General features: G+C 64.0%; 2 protein-coding genes across 2 annotated transcripts; one reads left to right on the forward strand and one right to left on the reverse strand.

Annotated features, from left to right (window-relative positions):
* The first annotated feature begins 732 nt into the window (after positions 1-732).
* NDUFA4L2 (NDUFA4 mitochondrial complex associated like 2) lies at positions 733-7392 on the forward strand. The gene is made up of 5 exons (XM_072847323.1): positions 733-789; positions 4894-4982; positions 5649-5714; positions 6850-6910; positions 7163-7392. Exons 1-5 carry the CDS (start codon positions 733-735, stop codon positions 7217-7219), a joined length of 330 nt encoding a protein of 109 aa, XP_072703424.1. The 3' UTR covers positions 7220-7392.
* Positions 7393-8399: 1007 nt separating this feature from the next.
* On the reverse strand, positions 8400-13178 carry SHMT2 (serine hydroxymethyltransferase 2). Its single transcript, XM_072847320.1, has 12 exons — positions 13014-13178; positions 11762-11959; positions 11578-11657; positions 11150-11350; positions 10984-11065; positions 10614-10736; positions 10357-10496; positions 9973-10138; positions 9799-9898; positions 9374-9529; positions 9003-9110; positions 8400-8845 (listed from the first exon to the last, which is right to left on the reverse strand). Exons 1-12 carry the CDS (start codon positions 13035-13037, stop codon positions 8718-8720), a joined length of 1506 nt encoding a protein of 501 aa, XP_072703421.1. The 5' UTR covers positions 13038-13178; the 3' UTR covers positions 8400-8717.
* Between the last annotated feature and the right edge of the window lie 86 nt (positions 13179-13264).

The raw sequence follows: 13264 nt of genomic DNA on the forward strand, positions 1-13264 counted from the left end.
GCACTGGCTCATGCCACTGCCAGAGCGTGACCAGTTCCCCCCCCCCCCCCAGATAAGGGTCGGGGGACCCAGTCCTTGCTCAGTTCCAGCCTGCTACTTTTGGCTGCCCACTCTGTCCATCTCCCCAGTCTTTTGTTAAGAGCCAGTGGATACAAATAGCTGGTTTCCATATGCACAGCAGCATCTGTTACTGCCAGGGAGATTTGCATTGCTAAATGTAAATTGGGTGTTATGTCATTTATCATAAACGGGAGGGTGGAGGGGGGCGCAGAGGGGAGGCAGCAAACATCGGCAAAGTTGTCATAACAAATCACACGACTCATCATTCGCCTTGGCAGGAAGGTGCGGAGCAACCTGTGAAGGATCTGCATGTGGAGGGAAGGGGGTGGCTCTTGTACAGAGAGGGAAACTGAGGCATGAATGTGGTCTGGGGTGCAGCAGCATGGGGGACGTCAGGCGTCCAAACCCAAAGCTCGTCATTAACCCAGTCATCAGGGCTCACTGCCAGAGAGGCTGGAAGGGGCAGAGTGTAGCCAGGACTCAGGACATGATCCTCAGCCTCACTCTCCCCTTCCAGACTGCAGTGTGCCTGGGCAGGGATCCCCATCCCATCCCGCCCCGTCCCTCCCAGCCCTGCCGCAGACGCCTCCCTCGCGTCTCCTGCCCACCCTCCGTCCTCGGACGGCACTCGGGAACCTGCCATCACAGCTGGACCTTCCCCACACCCTCACCATGAAGGGCCCCCTCCTCAGAGGCATGTTCTTCCGGCATGTCAAGCGGCACCCCGGAGTGAGTCACCCCACCCTCTCCCTCCAGGGACCCCCTGTTCTTCCCCATCCCTCTGCATCCTCTGCCCCTCTCCTCCTCCCAGGGACCCCTCCGCAGCCCCCGTCCCTCCAGACTCGTCCTTGCCCTTCTCTCACCACGTGCCTTGGGGACCCTGTGCTTCCCCGCACCCTTCTCCCTCCTTCCCACCCGCTCGTTCCTTCTGCCCTCCTCTGCCTTTTGCGCCCTTCGCCAGCCCCCTCTTCCTCCCACTCCCCAAACCCCTTCTCAGCCTCCCGGTCCAGCTCCTCTGCCCTCCCTGTGCCTTCCCAGGCTGTCCCTGCTTGTCAGCTTCCCCTTCACACTCTCCTCCTGGCTCCCGCAGCATCCTCCAGGTAAGCTGGGCAGTCCCAGCGGTCCCCAGCCCTCCTTTACTGAGGAGAGGTGAGACCACCCAGCGCTGCCTGACCCACTCCCTCTGTCCAGCGCTGCCAAGGGGCCAGGGCTCCTCTGCTGAGCTGCGCTGGGCTTCAGGCACGTCAACTCTTAGACACACGCAAGCTTACTTACCCTGACGAGTACGCCTGCTGGCAGCTGCTTGGGTGAAGGGTGCTGCTCCATGTTGTCCCCCCTGCTACACCCTGCGCTGGGGGCATCTTTGGGGAGGGTGGGAGTGGAAGTCAAGCCCCCTCCCCACTCACCCCGACAGCCCCAGGTTTGAAGTGCCAACTCTCACCCTTTCAGCTCAGATCTTCCCTGTCCCCTGCTGTCAAAATTTCAAGCTGAGGGTTTTGTGTACAAAGATGCTTAAACCCTCATAAGCTATAGACCCTCCAAGACAGCAGCAGCTGGGCGAGTGTCCCCGCCCTGCCAGGACGGGCCTATTTTGCGGCTGGGCTGGATCCCCTCTGGCAGCAGGGACCTGGCCCTTGTCAGAGGGTCCCCAGCCCCCCCCTCGCCAGTCCCCACTGCCCAGTGCCCTCCCTGGGGACCTGGCAGGGGCTGGTGGCCTGGGGAGGGTTAACGAGATGCAAGCGCCGGGCTGAAAGTCACGTAAGCTGTTGGCAGTTGGGTTTGGTGAGGGTAGAGCAGCCAGGCTGGAAAGGATGATGAGCCATGGCTAAGCATCCAGACGCCTGGCTTGCCAGCAGGCTCCGGCAGGGGAGGGGAGTCCAGGGCTGGAGCAGGAGGCACCCTAGGGCTGGGCTCTTCCAGGGAAAGGTGGGTGCCCGTGCACTGCCGGCACCGAGGGCACAGGCAGCCAGGACGCCTGGGTGCTTTTCCTGCCCTCAGTGAGAGCGGACGGATGGACAGCACGGGCCAAGGCTCCTGCGCTATCTTTGCGGCACTGCTGTGTGCTTCTGTGTGCACAACAGGGGGATTTGGGGCTTTTCTGTTCATGCCTGCCACGGTTTCCCCAGCTGCCAGAGGACTGTGTGTGACTTGGGGGACCCTTGGGGGCCCCCAAACGGTACATGTAAAGGGCGCACGGGTCTTGCGTGCCTGTATGTGAAGTGCCTGGCATGTGCCCAGTGCCATTAAGCAGGATTATTGCTGGCAGAGGTTGCTGGGGCAATTTTTGACATGTCATCCATTACATGTGATCAGCTGCAGCTCGTGCTGGGCAGGTAAATCAGCACTTTCACCTGGTAATAGGCTCTGCCACCACAGCACACCCAGCTTCCCACCTGCCTGGCAGCGATTAATGTCCCAGCCGTGCCAGTGGAGCACGGTGGTGGTGAAGCGCAAGAGCTTTGGCAGGACAAGAACGTGCCCAGCATGGCGGTCCAGGGACTGCATGGCTCAGCGGGTGCCTTTCTGGCACTGGGCAGAGCCCGACACTGCGTCCCACCGTCCACTCACCTCAACGCATGGTCCTGCCGCAGGAAGGGATGCTCGTCCATACCCTGGCATGAGGCGCTCATCCCACCCTGTCCAGGCATGGGGGCCACCGCCTCACCCAGCACCTTCACGCGTTTGTTTTCTCCTTCCTGCTATTTTTGTAGCTGGAGCGGTTACAGGGGCCAGATCCCCACTCCGGCAGAGCTGGTGCCGGCTCGCTGCCGGGTCATTTGGAATTGCTGGGTGGTGGCAGGGGCTGCAGCCGGCCTGTGGCGGTGACTGGCTGTGCCTGTCCAGGGGCTCGGCTCTGCTGCTGGCAGAGACGGGGTCCCAGGGAGCAGGGTGGCTCCTGCCTCGCTCCCAACAGGTCCCCACAATTGCGGTTAAAGAGCAAACGCTGCATGCACACAAGCAGCATTTTAACTCTCCGTACGCTTAAGGTCAAGCTCTCAATACATCTTGTTTATTTTTGTGCATGTCTTGGGGGGGATCAGGCCCCACTGCCTGCGCCTGCAGCTCCAGAGCCCCTTGCCTGCTACATTAGCAGTTCCCCCAGCTCCCCCTACCCTTAATTCTTCCCAGGCATTAATTACCCAGAAGGTGTCAGCAGCAGATGGTGAGACGAACCCATCGCCCCGAATCTCCTCCAACAGACACCGCAATTCCCGGCGCTGTGGAGTTCGTCTTGATTAGCCGGCGCGGTTGGGTAGCGGCTACTGCCAGATTCTCTTGGCACCCAGCCGCACACGGCGCAAAAGATCATTATCTGCTGATGCCTCTAACCTCTCGAATTGGTGCTGGCATCTGCCAGGCACTTGATCAGCTGGCGCAAGTGCGGAGTGCTGCTTGGTTTGGGTATGGGCGCTGCCGAGCAGGAGCTGGGCCATGCTGGGGGCACTGGGAGAGGATGGGGGCATCCAGCTAGGGACCGAAGGCTGGGCAGGGAGCGCTTGGGGAGTGGGACACATCTGACTGCCCGGGTGTCTTCACCAAAAGACCCCCTCCCCGTGCAGGTCATTGAGGTGCTTGGCAGAGAACAGAGGGGTTTGGACAGCCCCTTGTCTTCATGTTTTAGAGTCATCCCCCCAATCTCATCCAAGTGGGGAAACTGAGTCACTGTGCTGTGGGTGGGCGGGTGGGGGTTCAGAGACACTTGCTAAGAGCTCAAGCTGCCAAGCAGAACTGCAAATATAACCCAGGTGCTCAGGTGCTGGCAATGAGAACTGCACGGCACGCATGGCTCTCGCGGTGGCGCCGGCCCCCGCTCCCCAGTCCACACTAATGGGCACTGTGAGGCACTGGCCATGTTTGCCTTCCCAGGGGCATGGGTTGGCGGGAGGTTCATTACGCTCAGACCGTCTTCCCTGGCGTGGGGGCCATGGCAATTTGGGGGAGGTCAAAGCAGCCTTGCCTTGGCTCCAATTGAGGCCACGTCCCCCCGGGCACTGAGGGATTGGCAGCGCGAGCAGAGGGGGAGTGGAGGCAAGAAGATGGAGCTGGTCACCCTGCAAAGGAGTGATGAAAGCCCCTGTGTGCACGGAGGGGGGCGAAGGGACCTCCTGCTTGCAGGGATGCTGCCCGCTGCAGGGCCGGGGCAGCTCCCAGGGGGTTGCTGAGTGCCTCCCACGCTGCGCTGTCACCGCGTCCCCGAGACCTGCTCTGGACCCAGCTGCTCGGCCACTGGCGTGACACCTGGCCCCAGGACGTCCCAGTCCATCCCTGCTGTAGGTGCCAGGGAAGACGAACTGAACCCTCCTCATCTCGTGATGGTGCGGGAGATGGTGCGGAAGGGGTGCAGGGCCTGGGGGGGGCAGCTGCGGGGGGATGGAGAGCCTGCCCAAGGGGGACAATGTGGCTTGGGGCCAAACCCTGCCCAGGCTGCAGCCCTGCGCTGGGCAGGGACAAAGTCCCTTGGGAAGGAATCGTTAGCCAAGGCTCAGCCCCTGGCCGGGGGCACCGTGCAGGCCGGGAACGGGGCCCCTGGGCCCTCACCCGCAGCCGCGCCAGCCAGCACCGGCGCCGGGCAGCAGCAGGCGGAGGGGAAGTGATTTCTCATTCCAAATCCAATTCCTCTCCAACATGAGCCGATTTTTCTCTCCCTCTTTTAATTCAGTCACTCAAGCTGACAGCTACACTGTGTACCGCAGCCCAGCTACAGGATTGCTCTGCCATATTTCCCCTGTAAATCTCCCAGTGTGTCAGCTCTCCCTTTCACTCTCCAGTCGGCCTGATAAATATTCATTTTATTGGGGTATTTTTCATTTTTCTCTCTCTCTCTCTCTGCAGCTCATTCCCCTCATTGGCTTCATCAGTGTTGGCCTGGGCAGTGCTGTCCTGTACTTGCTGAGGCTGGCCTTGTACAGCCCGGACGTCAGGTACGGGTTGGGGTGCCCCTGGGCATCCCTTGGGCACTCACCCTGCGCCCCTGGAGCTGAGGGGGCTGATGCCCGGGCGTGGCGGGCGGGCGCTGGGTTGCACAAGGTGCCTGGACGCACTCTGACACCTTCATGGTGAGCGGTATGCGGCAGGGGGATAGCCGAACACGGGTGCAGAGGTGCCTGGAGGGGGTGAGGAAAGCTGGAGCAACCATCTGCCCTCTCCTTGCTTGGGGGGGGGTCATGGGCCCCTTCAACCTGCTGCTCTGGGCACTGCACCAGCTGCTGTGACACGGGGGGCGGGCAGGAGAGAGACGCAGAGAGGTTACAGGGACATTAGAGGGAGCGGGATGGATGGGTGGATGACGAGGCAGATAAAAGCAGTATGTGACTGATGGAGAGGAGGAAAGACAGTGTGGGGAGGGATGGATTGAGAGAGGAATGGGAAATTGGTGGGATGGATGGTTGGAGAAGGAATGGGGAGAGAGAGGGAGGGATGGACAGGCATAAAAACAGTGTGCAAGGATGAATGGAGAGGGAGAGAAGGGAGAGGGAGACAAGGTGTGAGGACGGATTGATGAGGAATAGAGGGTGGATGGATTGGCACAGGAGAGACAGGCATGCTGTGGCACACGAGGCTGGTTGTTTTTTTTTTCCCCCTTGTAGCTCAGTGGCCCATGGTCCCTGCAGCCCCACGCTGTCTAATGCCTATCTAATATTTGTTTGCTCCCAGTAAAACGCTCATTGATTTAATTTGATGCCAGCTGCCCAGGGTACTTAGCTCAGCAATTAGCAGATCCAGGCACCTTGTCTTTGATGGTGGAAGCGCAGGGATGTGCATATGTGTGTGTGAGGGGGGGGATAAAACAACAGCAGCACCCCCACAGCACATTAATGCTATTAAACAGCTCCAGGGGTCTGCATTTGCAGCACAGCCCTGCACTCCATCTCCCAACATGCATGCACACACACACGTGCGCACATCTTCCCAGATGGAAAATTCTGCTCTTGGCCAACACCAGCGGATTGCAGGGGGACGGGAGAGGGGGAGATATGAGCTGCTCTCTCCAGGGACGCATCCCACGGCTTCTCTGGCCTTCTACAACCCCTCCTGGGACAGGACAGGACTTGTCCTCTTTGGGAAGGCTTAATCTGACCAACGCCGGCCACCTTGTGCAGTTGGCTTGCACACTCACAAGCCTTGCACACTCACGAGTGCTGCACGCAGCTGCTGTGTCCCTGCTTGCTCCTGGCAGGCATGCACAACAGGGCAGGCAGCAGCTTCCCCGCTTGCTCCCCGCCAAACAGGGAGTGAAGGCTGGGGGCTCATGCCAGGGTGGGGAGGCTTTTGGGAAAGTGGAGGGGGGGGCAGAGCAGCCAAGGCCAGAAGGCAGGCTCCCCCCAGGCAGGGGTGCAGCAGGGCAGTGCCTGCAGAGGTGCTGGCTGTGGGAGCGGGGGGGGGCAGGTGGACGTGCACCCCTGCACGTACAGCCAGTGCAGCAGCTTGCGGGCCAGCCCTGCGCCGGGGCGGCAGCCAGGCTGCGATTTGGGTGAGTCAGTCCATGGCTGTGGCACAAGCCTGGGCAGGGGTGCTCTGGGAGCAGCCCTGCAGGGAGCAGTCCTGCAGGGAGCCCCCCCGGACCCCACCCCAGCTCCTCACCCCAGGGGACTGGAGGGACCCAGTCAGAGCCCCCCAACCTGCCAACCACAGCAGAACTGGGGAGTGTGGTTACGATGGCATCTGGGTTTATTTCTGCAGAGAGCTGAGGCTGGGGGTAAAATGGGGGGAGGGGGCTGTGGGACTGGGAGGGGGGCTTGTCTCCCCCACCCTCTTTACAGGTGCTGATGGCCCCATCACCCCTTGCAGCTGGGATCGAAAAAATAATCCTGAACCCTGGAATAAGCTGAGCCCTACGGACCAGTATAAAGTGAGCACTGGGTGAACTGGGGGCCTGGCAATCTGGGGTGGGGGAATGGCCACTGTTAGGGCAAGACATCGCATTTTCCTTGGGGAAGGGGAAGAGGCGGCATCAGCCCTGGGGCAGAGGTGCATGAGCCCTCCAGATCCTTGTGCTCAGATATGGGGAGGGGAGCACTGTCCCCCCACTCCGCAGCCAAGGCCAGGCTGCAGTGACAGCCACAGCGGACACGACCCCCTCTCACGTCCCTCCCTTCTCCAGTTTCTGGCAGTTTCCACTGACTACAAGAGCCTCAAGAAGGACCGTCCCAGCTTCTGAGCTGCCCTGGGGATGCACTGCCACACTGGAGCAGGGGACAGCACACCCACCCCCTGGCAGCACCGCCGCGGCCCCCACCAGCCCTCCCGGCTCTTGCCTGTCCATGGCTCCATGACAGGTCACCGCACACGCAGGCCTGACTGCTTCCTCAGCAACCCCAAACCATGGGGCTGCACCCCCCGCAATAAACTACATCACTGCGGGAGCGATGTGACCGCTGTCGCCAGTGCCCCTGTGCCCGCTCACCCTGCCTGGCACGCTGCTCGCCATCACGTCTTGCCTGCATTAAACTCGTAGGACAGTAATAAATTAATGGGGGGGGGAGGGGGGGGGGAACACACAGCAAAATGGATTATGTATACTGTTTCCCAGGCCTATAAACATAAGAGACATTCAACGCCCCGCCATAAAGGCAGGGGTGGAGGCTTGCATCCCACTGGAAGCTGTGGTTCACGGCCCCTGGGTGCCGCGTTTCTGCTCTCCCACGCTCCAGGGCCCCGGGGGCTGCCCAGGGACCATCCCGGTCCCAACCCAGCCCCTCCAGAGAGGAAGAGAGCTGCGTGGGGTGGAGGGGGGTCACACACACACATGCGGATGCATGCGCGTGCCCTGCACACGTGGGCAGCCCCTGCCCCCCCCGGCTACATGCCATGGGGCAGGGTCCTGGCCTTTGCCAGACGCAAAGGAGCCCTGCCTGGCGCTGTTTGGTTTGGCTAAGGCTGTGTGTGGGAACTCATGGCCAGTAAATACAGAAGAGATGGCCCAGGAGAGTGGGACGTGCTGGGGAGCAGGCAGCTGCCTGGCCTGTCAGGGGCTGGGCTACCTCCAGCCAGGCACTGCTGTAGGGAGCAAGGGGGCCAAGGGGTCTCACTGGCAGCTCTGCAACCCACAGCAGCAGGGAGGGCAGCCTGGGCCACCACCCCCAACTGTACTCGTCTCACTGCGGCGCTCAGTGTAACCCCCCCACCTCCCCCCCACCCTCGGAGCCCACTGGGTGAAGCACGAGAGTGGAGGAGAAGGGGTGGGGACACTGAGGCACAGTGGGACCCAGGGTCCGGGCCCTACATCCACCCACAGCACCCTGGCACCGTGCTGAGGGGCCCCGGGGACACTGTCCCCCACAACACCTTGTCACCAACCTCTCCCTCCCCAGCTCAGCACCCACACACCTCCACGTAGGCAGGCTCTGCCCCCACTTTATTAGCAACCCCCTCCCCCCGTAGAAAAGTGCAAGACTTTCTTGGACAGAGGGGACAAGGCTGGAGCAAGGACTGGTCCCTCCCCCCATCAGGGTCTGGGGGGGGGGGGGGGGGAGGTGTCCCTGTACCCTAAGACTGAGAGCAGGGTGGGGGTGGGCCACTCCACAGCCCAGGGAGGGAGCGCCCGATCCCAAAGGTGCTGGTGGGGGACGAAGGGGAGCAGGGAATGCAGAGGGTGGTTTTAAGCCTCCCCTTGCCCCAGGTAGTCCCGGCCCGGCAGGAGGGGTGAGAGCCCCCGCTCAGCGGTCACTGAAGCCAGGCATGGGGAAGGCACGAGCAAAGGTCTCCACACGCTGGCGCAGGTCATCCAAGCGACGCTGCGTCTCCGCATCCTGCAGCAAGAAGGTCTTGAACTCTTGGAGTTTGCCTGGGGGCAGAGGGGGGACATTAATTACAGCAGTCCCTTCCCTGCCCAGGCAAGGAGGGAGGCTGGCACCAGCTCGGGGTGCAGTCCCTGCACCCCAGACGAAGAGGTACCAACTGGCACCCAGGAAGGGGGGAAGCAGGGGCCCCTGCTCACTCACTGGTTTTGCTCTTGACATCCAGGGCCAGCGCAATGCCCTCATCGATGAAAGCTACAACTTTCTGGAAATCCTCCTCACGGAAGTGGCGGGAGGTCAGTGCGGGGGCACCTGGGGGACGGAGCCCATCAGGGCCGGGAGCTGCTCAGGGGCCCCATCCGCAGAAGGCAATCCCACCAAGGGGCTCCCCAAGTCCCAGCCCCCATTGGGTCCCATGCCCCTCTCTGAGAAACGGGCTCCAGATTCCCATGGGGAGTCCTCAGAGAGGGATGAAACAGAGGGGGGATGCCCTGGGGTGAAAGCCTGGGGTCCCCCCTCCAGGGAAGGGGCTACATGGAAGCAGAAGACCCCCCCAGGCAGGGCCTGTCCCTCACCCAGGCGCAGCCCCCCTGGCGTGAGCGCGCTCTTGTCCCCTGGGCACGTGTTCTTGTTGGCAGTGATGGAGACGAGCTCCAGCACCCGCTCAGCCCGTGCGCCGTCGATGCCCTTGGGCCGCAGGTCCACCAGCACCAGGTGGTTGTCGGTGCCACCTGGGGAGCAGGGGAAAGGGGTGAGGAGTGACGGCCAGCCCCGAGCACCCTCAGCCACCCCCTCTCCTCGCTGCCAAATCCCAGCCCTTTCCCTGCTCTGCAGCACTGCCCCCATGCCGCCTCCCAAGCCCTGTTCTGCCTTGCACCCCCTCCTCTGCCCCCCAACCCGCCCACGCTCCCCACTGCTGCCTAGCAGCACCGAGACCAAGCGGTGACACTTGCAACCTACCGCTGCCTTGTCCCCAAAAGCACGGGGAAGGAGGCATTACCTGACACCAGGGTGTACCCGCGCTGGAGCAGGGCCTGCGCCATGGCTTTGGCGTTCTTCAGCACCTGCTGGCAGTACTGGTGGAAAGCTGGCGAGCTGGCCTGGCGGGGGGGAGACCACGTCAGTGTGGGGCCTGGGTCATCCCCAGCCCCAAGCCCACCGCCCTGGCACAGACCTGTTTGAGGGCCACGGCCACAGCAGCGATGGCATGGTTGTGGGGCCCCCCTTGCAGGGACGGGAAGACAGCAAAGTTGACCCTGTCCTCCAGGTCATAAAGCATCTCCTTCCCTGTCTTCTTATCCACTGAGCGCACGCCCTTGCGGTAGAAGATCAGTCCTGACCTGATGGTGACAGAGAATGGGCACTGCTCCTCCCACCTGCCTGCTGTCGCTCCATCGCAGGGGCTTGACCCCCCTGCGCCATGGGGCAGTGCTGACACCACTACCACCCTCCTGTGGGTCAAGCCCCAGCCAGAGCACAAAACGCAACCTCTGCTTCGTGCTCCCCTGCCAAGGGCGGGCATCCTCCCCGGGGAGGGGGTGGCCAGAGGCAGCCTCACCTGGCACCGCGCAGGGTCTTGTGCGTGGTGCTGGTGACCAGGTCTGCGTGCTCGAAGGGTGAAGGGATGGCCTTGGCTGCCACCAGCCCGCTGATGTGCGCCATGTCCGCCAGCAGGTACGCCTTCACCTCCTCGCACACCTGGGGACGCGGGGAGTCACGGGCTGTCCCTGTCCCTGTGGCCACGAGTGGGGTGCAACTGCCCTCGAGCCACCGCAGGTGCGAGAGCTCCTGTCACCTGGGACAGGAGCCCCATACCTTCTTCATGCGAGCATAGTCAATGAGGCGGGCGTATGCGCTGGTGCCAGCAATGATGAGACGAGGACGGAAGAGCCGCGCCGTCACCTCCAGCTGGTCGTAGTCAATCAGCCCTGTGGCTGGCTGCAAGGGACGGACAGACAGTTTGCCAAGGCACATGCACCTCCCTGCCCCCAGCTCTGAGCACAGCACATTTGGCTGAACCACAGGCAGCTCCCAAGCACCCCATGGCACCAGGATGCGGCTGGGACGTGGGGAGGGTAGGGCAGGGGACGGCAGAGCAGCTCGGGCACTGCAGGGGCACCGCCGGGATCAACAGCTCGGCCAGCAGATCCCCCCTTCCCCCAGGAACCTGCTGCCCTCAGCTCACGTCAAGTTTGTAGGGCATTGACTCGAAGAAGATGGATGTTGCTGAGATTCTCTTGACGTCCGACATGTACCCATGTGTGAGGCTGCAGGGAAAGGCAGAGGCACAGGATCAGGCGGGGCCCCCCCAGGAGGCAGCAGGCTCCAGGCTGCCCCACCCCGCTACGTACTGGCCCCCATCGGGCAGGTCCAGCCCCATCAGGCGGTCGTGTGGCTGCAGCAGGGCTGTGTAGGCTGCGAAGTTGGCTGGAGACCCCGAGTAGGGCTGAACATTGACGCCCCAGCGGGCAGGATCCAGGTCGAACGCCTCCAGAGCCCGCTGCTCGCACAGCAGCTCGATCTGGTCCACCACCTCAGCTCCCCCATAGTACCTGGAGGAGAAGGGAGGTGGTTACGGGGGGCCTTCCCCACGCCAGCCCCACAGCATCCCACCCTGCCCCACAGGAGACCTCAGTGGAGAGGAGAGCCTCCCCTCGGAAGCACGCACTCCTGCCCCGGGGCTCCCCTTAAACTTTCCTGCAGCCGAGTACCGGCTGTGGGAGGACCCTTGATGCCACTGGTGCCCTCCCGCCCCCCAGAACCTGCTCCCCCTCTTTACCTCTTGCCAGGGTACCCCTCCGAGTACTTGTTGTTGAGGCAGGAGCCCAGGGCTTCCAGTGCTGCCCGGCTGCAGAAATTCTGAGGGAAAAGGGGGGTCAGAGATAGGGCAGCAGAGCTCCCACCTGAGCAGGGGTCCCCCCAGGACCATCACCATCCCCTGCCCCAAGCACCCCGTACCCCACCTCAGAGGCGATGAGCTCCAGCCCCCGGCACTGCCGATCCTTCTCCTTCTGCACCAGGGTCCACATCTCGGGATCGCTCTCGGCCAGACTCTCCTGCCCTGTCCAGCTGGGCACATGCCCGGTGGCAGCTGCCGCAGCAGTGCCGTACTGCGCCCGCTGGCTGCCAGTGGCCACCTGGCCAGCACATCGCTGCAGGGCCTACACAGGAGAGGTGGGGCAGACAGGCTGCGACCCCGCACAGGCAGGTGCCAGGCCCCTTACCCCCGAAGCACCCCTGGAACAGCAGGTGACAGCACCAGGAGCAAGACCCCAGTGTTCTGCCTCCAGCCACCGGTGCCACCCCCCTGGGTGGGCACGTGAGGAGCCCCAAGGTCCCCACGAGGCACATGGGGACCCCCCACGAGGTCTCCCAGGCCCATGGCTGGGGCAGGAGCATCTCGCCTCCACTGAGAGCCGGTGCCGAAGCAACAGGAATGGCAGCCAAACACTCCGCGGGTGCAGAGCACGTGGGCAGCAGAGCTGCACACGCGTGTGCACGCTCGGGCAGCACGGCCAGGCCCTCAGCCGCCCCGTGGGCCCCCCCGTTGTGTACGGTGCTGCACTGGGGGGTGCTGCGGGGGGACCGTGCACAACGCGGGGGCCCCCACTGCTCCCCTCAGCCTGGGGGCACGGAAGGGGAACTGTGCCCGCCCTCTTCGCCCTGCCGGCGGTGCCCAGTGCCGGTGCCCGGTCCCGGGTGATGTAACCGCCGCCGCCCCATTGCATCACCCGCGGGGCAGCAGTCCCCGGGCAGGGGCCAAGGCCGGCGGCGGTGGCGGCTGCCCCGGCCCGGCCCGGGGACTTTGGGACGGATGCAAAGTCCGCGGGGGCGAGGGCCGGGCCGGGGGTGCCGGTGCCCAGCCGGGGCGGGGGGGCCAGGACCGGGCGCCGCTGCCCCGAAACCCGCCGGGCAGGAGCTGCGCCCCCCGGCTGAGAAGGGGCGCTGGGGCGGGCGGGGGGCCGGGAGAAGCGGGTACGCAGGGAGCGATCCCCCGGGCACCGGGCCCTCCCGAGGGTACCCGGAGCCCCCCCGGGCACCGGGACTCCCTGCGAGCACGGAACACCCCAGGGACCGGGACACCCTGCGAGCACCGGGCCCCCTGCGGGCACCGGGACGCCCCCCGGGTACCGGGGCCCCCTGCGGGCACCGGCACTCCCCGGGCACCGGCACCCCCCGGGCGCCGGGACCCCCCTTCCCAGCGCCGAGACTCACCCTGCCCAGGCGGAGCGGCCACATCGCGATCCGCGCTGCAGGCGGGTCCCGGCTGGGTCTGGGTCCCGGCCCCGGCCCCGGTCCCGGCCCCGGTCCCTGCCTGGCCCCGCCCCGCCCCGGTCCCGCCGACGCCGCGCGAGCGCTGCCGGGGCGGGGCGGGGCCAAGGGGCTGCCGGCACCGCGGGGCCCGACGGGAAGCTGGAGGTCCCGCTCCGCACGTTCCCCCCTCCCGCCCCCCAGCCGGGGACACC

Source organism: Ciconia boyciana, chromosome 27 (genome assembly GCF_034638445.1).
Source record: "Ciconia boyciana chromosome 27, ASM3463844v1, whole genome shotgun sequence".
Classification (NCBI taxonomy): Eukaryota; Metazoa; Chordata; class Aves; order Ciconiiformes; family Ciconiidae; genus Ciconia; species Ciconia boyciana.